The sequence below is a fragment of the Mirounga leonina genome, unplaced genomic scaffold (genome assembly GCF_011800145.1).
Source record: "Mirounga leonina isolate KUSES-001 unplaced genomic scaffold, KU_Mleo_1.0 Mir_153, whole genome shotgun sequence".
Classification (NCBI taxonomy): Eukaryota; Metazoa; Chordata; class Mammalia; order Carnivora; family Phocidae; genus Mirounga; species Mirounga leonina.
The window spans coordinates 41,415,441-41,424,309 of record NW_023270387.1 but is presented as its reverse complement, the minus strand read 5'-3'; the positions used below and the strand labels follow the sequence as shown (position 1 = coordinate 41,424,309).

Below are 8,869 nucleotides of genomic sequence, written 5' to 3'. Positions count from 1 at the left end.
TTTCTGGGAGGGATGCTACAGATGTGCTGTTGTGTCCTTAAGTGGTCTACATCTATGGATGTATGAGGCCACAGTTTGGTTACTTGGTTAATGTGTCAGCTAAATATTTACCATGTAAAGGTACCTTCTTCTCTTTTGCATTTAGGAACTAATATGTGGGGTATAAATTTGTTGGTATATGAATACTCTCTTCCCAAAAGGTTTTATCTTAGTTATTTTAGCATCTATTGATGATTCTTGCTTGATTCAGTTAGTGTTATGGTGTCTCTAAAGTGGTTATTTTCATTTTTCCTTTTAGGTATCTCCAGAAAAGATAAGTAGTGTTTAATGGCATTCTTGCAAATCCAGGAGGTTTTTTCCATCCCCTTGTTAGCCTCAGAGTATTGGCTGTTATCCTTAGGCTTTGAGACCATAAAATGGCTATGTAAATGGGCACTGTATACAAGTCATGTCCAGAAACAAAAACAGCAACAACAACAACAACAAACCCAAATTTTTCTTCCATGTTTCTTCTAGAGCAAGAAATATTTTTCTAGACTCTCCTAGGAGTCTTTCTTATTCCACTGGTCAGAATGGGAGCAAATACCTTATGCTAGCCAATCACAGAGAGAAAAATAAAGGAAAAGTGTGATAATTTTGGACAAAATATGGCCCCCTGACTATGACTAAGGATGAGCCAGAACCTCTGATGTATTTGTCTTTGTAAAGGAGACAACACAGTTGACAAATCCTGAATTTCTAATGGGAACTGAGAAGCAGGGCTACAGGGCATGGCTGGAAAACAAGCATGCAGGCTATCAGTCTGGAGGACTCTCCTTCTGCCTCACCATCTTATTCTCAGCACCACCTATGCTGCAATTGTGCATGTGTGTATTAGTGAGAGAAGGCTTAACTCAATTCACTTTCCCTTTCCTTTTATTTCCTCAGAAACATGAATTCTACTTTTGTGCAGAATGTTCCCAGTGAGCTTATCTGCTACATCTGCAAGGACTATTTCACAGACCCTTTCACCCTTACCTGTGGGCACAACTTTTGTACTCCTTGTCTCTGCCTCTTGTGGGAAGATACTCAGCATCCTCCTTGCTGCCCTGTGTGCAGGGCAGTATCTCCACGAACAGACTTAAAAGCATTATTTTTGCTACAAAACAAGTTCATGTTTTCAATGAATCAGTTGCCTGCCAGTTACCGAACTCTGCCAAGGAAGTCTGTAGGATACACCTAGTAGTAAAGGACCTCTTCTGTCCAACTGACAAGAGCCCACTGTGCTTGCACTGTGCCAATTCCCAAAGGCATGCCACTCACAGACACTCACCAATATCACAGGCTGTGTACCAATATCAGCAGTGCAGGGTAAGTACTGCCCCTGTGAAATGCTCTGTGTCTTATCAGGCAATGAGCAAAAATTGTTGATTTTTATTTTTCTTCTCTTAATCCTCAAGCAAATAGAATTTCAGAATACCATGTGCCAGGAACTGTTCTGAAAACTAGGGATACAACACTGAAGAAATTAGACAAACCTCTTTGCTCCCCTAAAGTTTAAATTCTGTTGGGATAAGGGAGAGGAATGATGATGAGTTGAGGGAGGTGTTGGTATTTCAGAGTAACTAACAGGGTGGGTATTCTCTAGAGGCAGTGGCAGTCACTGGCTACTTCTACCATGATGAAAATGAGCATCTTCCAGGGACAGGAGATTTAAAAACAATGTATTCTAATCAGGTCATAGAAAAAGTGATGGCCATTATTTCAAAATTAAATATGAGTCAGGATTCATTTCTGAAAACTGTCCATGTTACATATAATGTAAGTACTGGATTCCTCAGATAATGGATTGCGTTTTCCAAATTCAGGAACTCTATTTTGGGTCAATCTCCCAGATTTGACTCTTAGTGTTCCCAGGGAAAATCACTGACGTATCTGCTTCCTTTATTTTTTATTTTTCTCACGCCTATCCCCTTATCACTTTTTGAAGTATGTGAAATGTGCTATATTTGCTTTTCTAGTGCTCAAATTTGTAGTTCTTTTACAGGAGAAACTTCTGCTGCAAAAGAAGTCTATTTGGAAAAGCAGACAGAAAAATCAGCAAAATCTAAACAAAGAATAAAACTTATTTAGAGTATGGCAGGTAAGCAGTAGGCCCTGTTTCTCTTGGAACCAGCTTGGGACAGATACGATGGTAACTGACAGTGGAATAACTTAAATTAAATCATAATGTCCCCTAAGCAGGTAATCAGAAAAAGAACTACATATATCTCTCTACAGGAAAACATGATCTTCAGTGCAGGATTACACACTAAGCCCATTGTGTAACCAAAAGACTTTTCCTGATTTTTCTGGATAAAACAATATCTACCACTAATACATCATCAGGGATAAGAAAATGCACTATCCCAAGACAGAATGCAATGATCACGGGGATGGAGGTAAATACAGAGTTCAGTAGGAACTTAGCAATCTTTGAATGTTAAGAAAAGCTTCTCAGACAAGTAAAAATCAATGTGATGCTTGCATATAGTAGAATTTGTAATTTCCTGGATATTGATGGCAGAGAGATCTGAGGGACAAGAGAAGTAAAGATGAAACAAACCAGACAACCCATGAAATTGTTTGAGACCTGCCCACTGCTCCTACAGTTTAGTGCATGGGGTACAAGACAGATGGTGATGAGAGGTGTGGCTAGAAATGTCATTATGCCCAGGTCAAGAATACAAATGCCTAACTAAGGATTTGGATTGTGTCATTTGTTGATTCATGAAGAGGAACTGAGAACCTGAATCTGAAGAAGAAAACTACACCTTTCTTTTTAAAGAACTCGAGCAATACTGAAGGAGATATATAAAAAGGCAATATTAGAGAATAAAAATTCATTAAACAGTTATCTATACATGTTGCTATGAGAATGCCAAAGGGGAATAAGAACATTATATTGATTGTTTAGGATGGATTTTTTTTTTTTAAGATTTATTTATTTTAGAGAGAGCATGTGAGCAGGGGTGGGGAGTGGTAGGGAAGGGCAGAGGGAGAGAGAGAATCTCAAGCAGATTTCATGCTGAGCACAGAGCCTGAGACAGGGCTTGATCTCATAACTCTGAGACCATGACCTGAGCCGAAATCAAGAGTCCCACGCTCAACTGACTGAGCCACCCAGGCACCCCTAGGATGGATTTCTAATGAATCATTCATTCATATGAGAACCTGTGATGTGTTGCTCACTGTTCTAGGCCAACAAAGAGATACAGGAATGGGCAAAAAGAGAAAACAAATCACTGACCTCAGGAGTTTATAATCAGTAAAAGAACTTGATCCAGAAATTTAAAAAGTAAAATTTATGATATATCACATTTATGAAGTGCTTGGGTAAAATAAAAAATGGGTATAAAGAGTGCGTGCTTGGGGAATGTATGCTGGCGATGGAAGACCCATGGCCAAGGTTACATCTGGGCAGAGATCTGAGGAGCTGGCCAGGGGTGGGGGAGATGTGGGATGAGCACCTCTCTGAGAACAGAGCTTTCTGGAGCAGGAGACAGAAGGGATTAGTAAAAGAAATGAGTAGGAAATAATGTCAAATGTGGAAAGAGGGTGAAGTAATATAAGAATGAATCATATTATTTGGATTTAGTAAAAATAGGTTCTTGGCAAGTTGGACTGTGTAATTCAGGAAAGAGTAGGAAACAGAAGCAAGGAGTCATTGCTTGGATGAATAACTGAAAATTGCACCCATGGGCACAGTGTGTTTGATCACATTTGGTCAATAAGTCTGGCTTTTATGGCAAATGAAAGTATTAGCATAGAAGCTAGATAAAGTCATTTTAACAAGAATGTTTAATGTTGATTTTTCCAAAATGATTTGGTAAATCTGCATATGTTTAAAGGCTGTGTGAAAAGAAGGGGAGAGAGTGAGAAAAAGTGGCCAAATGAGAGCGTGAACTAGAGACAGACCCACAGAAGAAGGGGTACAGAGACACAGATGTAGGAGACAGAGGAGAGGCAAGAACAAATATGTAGAATTATAATCTAGATGATAATGTCTCTAAGGAGACAAAACAGGGTGGACCAGTCAAGAGGAGGTGGGTGTGGTCCCGAGGTAGGCAGAGCCAGGCTCTGGTGAAACAAGAGTGTTTTGAAAATGAAGGTAATTTAGAAAGATCATGTGTGATGTCCTCTGTTTGCCTAAGGAAGTCAATTGTTGCTTTTTGCTGAGAGCAGATAGTCAGTTTATGAGTATGAGCATTGAGGAAAATGGATTATGATTTAGATACTATGAATTATATGAAACAATAAAAAATTGATCTCAACTTTCTATTTTTACATGAAAACATGGAAGTTTGAGGGTAAGTCATTGGAAGCAATGGTGCAGGCAAATAAATAAATGAAAAAGAAGGAAAGGAATGAGTGGAAAAAGTAAGAAAGAAACCAAATGTGTGGCTTCTTGGAAGGAGAAAGACATAAAGCTGTATGTAGTGTTTCTATAATCTGAATATTTGCTTCAGATAATAATTTGTGTGTTCAAATTCTAACCCCCAAGGTGATGATAAAAGGAGTGGGGGCTTTGAGTGGTGATTAGATCATGAAGCCAGAGTCCTCAGGAACGGGACAAGTGTCCTTCTAAAAGAGGCCCTGGAAATGTCCCTTGCCCCATCTGCTATTTGAGGACACAGTGAAAAGATGGCTATGTAGGAAGTGGGTTCTCACCAGATACCAAATCTGCCAGCACCACTCATAGGCTTCCCAGCATATAGAATGGTGAGAAGTTAATTTCTATGTTTGTTAGCTACCCAGTCTATGGCATTTTTGTTAAAGCAGCCCAAAAAGACTAAGAAAAGAACACTACAGAGCACACAGACCATAGATAATGAAAGAAGAATAAAAACATTCAGATATATGACCAAATTAAACCAATGTCATTTCAGGGTTTTGTAAATCTATGGATGATGATGATCAGGGCTGAATATCCTAAGGTATACCAATATCTCCACGAAGAAAAGCAAAAACATTTAGAGCACCTGGCAGTTGAAGGCAAGATAATTTTTAATCAACTCTGGAGAAATGTAGGGAGAATGCGTCACATGGGGAAACTCCTGAGAAAAATGTATGAGGAAATGTGCTGTGAAACAGATGTGGACCTGTTCCAGGTAAGGACTGAGGAAAGATGTCAGGGTGTTGAATACCAGCCTGCTCAGAAATCATTTATGTCCACTGAAGTCTGTATCCCCTTGGACCTCCATTATTTTCCTGTTTCCAAAGTCCAAATTCTGCCTCTTTTAACTTTGTGATGGCAGGCTTTGTTCCTTCAGTATAACCTGGAGGCTCAGGGTCACATTCACCTTATACAGAAGCAAAACTATGTAGAAAACTTCATGGAACAGACCCAGGAAAAAAAAAAATTCCTTCTCAATTCTTCTACTAAACTTTCAGTTTCTAACCAACTGCAAAAGAACAGCTTAGGAATAGATCATTCGATTCTGTATCTGGACTTGTCAATATGTAGAAATGTTGGGTGTATCCATTCTTTCTATTTTGAAATTGTAGATTTGGAGCCCACACACCCTCATAAGAACTTTGGGGAAACCTCTGTGAATTTCTCCATAGATTAGAACAAACACAGACAACTGTTTATTCTAAGAACATCCTCTGTTTTAAATTTTATCATGATTTTATCAACTGTATGCAAATGTAAGACTGAGTTTCATCTTTATAAGGATAAAGAAAAGAGCAAATGATTTTACCCAAGAAAGAAAAGTAGAGATATAGAATTTTCCAGTCCAGTCTCATAGCCTCAGACTAGACTAAAGATATCTTGAGCTCAAAGCTAAGCCTTCCTCTCTTTCTCTTCACAGGATTTGGGAGACATCATGAAAAGGTAAGTTTGCCCCTCTATTCAAGTTGGTTTATGGTGACAGTGGTCAGGCTATTTCTGCTGAGATGGACATACACCTTTTTGTGACAAGTGTCTTTCTGTCTGCATTTAGAAATAAACGCAGTTTTATCTAAACACTTTTAGGTTTTATATTGACCACCCTTAGGTAAGTGAGGGTTGAGAGGGATGTGGTTTCAGCTGCAAGGCTTAATGCAGAAGTTGCCAAAGGACAATTATTTTTCCTGTCTCTAATTTTCAAAATCCTAATTATTTGAGGATTATTCCAGGTCTTCTATGGGAAAGGCAAATAAGCTCAGAGAGGCAGCAGGTGGAAGGATGGTGAGAAGAGGGGACAGGGAAAGTCCCCAGGATAGAGCATCCTACAGAGCTTAGGCTCCATATGTACCAGGCAGCAAGTTCCAAAATTTTGGCACCTATTGGATTTGGGGACCTAAAAGAAAATGGCTATGTGGTTCCCCTAGGGAAGCTGAAAGTAAGAAAGAGATAAATTGTGAGTGAAGTGACATATCTTACTGAGATTGGAGTGGTAAGAGCAGGGTAGCTAATTATAAAATGCAAAAACAACTGCAGTATTCCTTGATTTGTGGAGTTGAATTCACACCCTTTGCACATGAGAGGATTCTGATGGAGCATCTCCAAGGGATTGCTTATGATACCTCGGGACATGTTAGTAAGTGGTTCTTTTTCTTTGCAGGAGTCAGTTAATGCAGCTGCACATTCCCCAGCCTGTGAACCCTCAGCTGAGCTCATGGACCATCACAGGGATGTCCAAAAGGCTTAACAACTTCCGAGGTGAGAGGGGGCACCCTGGTGAGACCTCACTATTTCCTCCAGGAGGAGATACACCTGGAGGACCTCTCCTCATTGCTCTGTTAGTCTTTTCAAGGAACAGGAAAGCAGGTAAATATGAATACCCTTATAACTAACTATATTTTATTGTTAGTTAACAAGTAAAATCTCTCTGAAGTCAGTCAAAAACAATTGAATATGACAGTTTCCTTATGATAATTTTCAGTGAGTTTAAAACACTGAAAGCACATGGCATTAAAACTACATATTAATTCAGTGTATTTCAACTTGTAGTTGTTAACTATGGTTATGTGTAGATGTTTAGATTCTTAGAAGCACCTTTAGTTGTTATTTAAATGTTTATTTAAAAATATAATTTAAGCAATGTATTTGAAAAATCACAAGATTTTTAAAAAGGGATAAAAGTATCTTTATAAACAATAGGAACAACCAGAAAACAAATGGAACATATGATTCGTTGTGTGGAGGGACAGGTGTAGATGGTGAGCCTGGCAGATAGGAGAAGCAGGCCTTGGATGGGATAAGTTGGATTCGGATTTCACAATGTATGAGTTAGAAATTCAGAGAGAAAAACCACTTCTAAAAAAAAAGGTAAATATGGCTTTTCAGTTTATTTTACCTTGGCTTGTTTACATGTTTTGTCCTCATGTTTGAGCAAGGTGATCACTATTTAGAACTAATAAGCAATATCATATTTTTAAAGTGATATGTAATACATTTATTACTGTTATATTTATTTTATTTTGTGCTAGTTGATTAATGAGAAGACTTAAGCAAGTGAAGGGCCATATTGGTATTTACTTGGCATCTATGAGCAAGCTCCTAAATTTTCAACAAGCTAGTGAAAATAAAACCAGAGCCTGACATCCTACATGTTTCTGTATTCTCAAAACTGTCTTTCATCTAGTTCTATGAATAAACATTTACTTGCTCTGTAAATAGGCAAGGAGCCCTTGCTGATGTCTCTGAATTTCCAGTGACACACTCTGTATAGTAACTTGTGATAAAGGAGTGTTCTGGAACAGTTAGTATGGACTCTGTCATGAAAGCTAATTGTTACATGTTCCAGAATTTTATCATGAGTTACTAAGTGGTAAGTACATTGAAACTGGCCATGGTGGGGTGGGAGTGTTCTCAGGAAACAAAACAAACCAGTTTCGTTTGGTTTTAGAGCTGTGCTTGTTTGGCGTTTTCCAGAAGACTACTGCACTTGTCCACAGAACTTTTAAACTCTGTTCTTTGACTTCACTGTTTTCTTTTTACTGAAGTGTATCTTACATTGGACCGTAACATAAGCAATTATCACGTGGCTCTGTTTGAAGACTTGAGACACTTGCAATGCAGTCCTGACTATCAAGACATGCCCCACAGTCCAGCAAGTCCACAATACATGCCTTTGTGGGGAGCTCAGACCTTCACCTCTGGCAAATATTACTGGGAGGTGGATGTGGGAAACTCTCATAACTGGATTGTAGGACTTTGCAAGGAATCCTGGATAAATCACAATGGTATGCTGCTCAACTCTGAGGGTATCTTTCTACTTCTGTGCATCCAAATGGATGACATCTGCCACCTCTTCTCTGCCTCCCCACCATTGCGCCACTACATCCAAAGACCCCAGGGCTGGATAGGGGTGTTTCTAGATTATGAATGTGGTACAGTAAGCTTTGTTAATGTTGCCCAAAGCTCTGTCATTTGTAATTTACTCTCATGCTCCTTTTCTTGCCCTCTCAGACCTTTCATTTGCTATGGACCCAAATGATCAGGAACAGCTCACAAACTTGACCAAGGTCTTGGGAATTTTAACAGTTGGGGAGGATCCTATACTGGTGACTTCTCAAATGGGGAAAGTCACTTATACCTCATGGACTTGAACTTCACCTTACCTTCAGGAGATATATTTGTATTATTTTTTAAAGTGGTGACAATGTGAAGGATGCACTATTGTCTTTTCTATTTTATTGAAATAAAAGTAATCTATTTTATTATATTGTGTGGGATATGTGCACTTTTCATTTGCTATCTGAGCTTCCTAAAAGTGAAAGAATGCATGGGTGTGGAAGCTAGCTAAATGGGTGTGGAAGCTAGCTAAATGGATGAATGCAAAGCACAGAGAATTCTCCTTCCAGACAGTTCTTGTCAAAACCCAGTGTCACTGTGGAAATCTCTTCTTCCTCCATTCAT

At 38.9% G+C, this 8,869-nt stretch overlaps 1 protein-coding gene across 1 annotated transcript; it reads left to right on the top strand.

Moving 5' to 3' along the window:
- Positions 1-430: 430 nt before the first annotated feature.
- On the top strand, positions 431-8,447 carry LOC118013133 (tripartite motif-containing protein 77-like). The gene is given in 7 exon segments (XM_035008766.1): positions 431-1,115; positions 1,118-1,350; positions 2,027-2,122; positions 4,908-5,129; positions 5,835-5,857; positions 6,570-6,667; positions 7,954-8,447. Coding segments are annotated over 7 exon segments (1,350 nt in total). The 5' UTR covers positions 431-931.
- Positions 8,448-8,869: the final 422 nt, after the last annotated feature.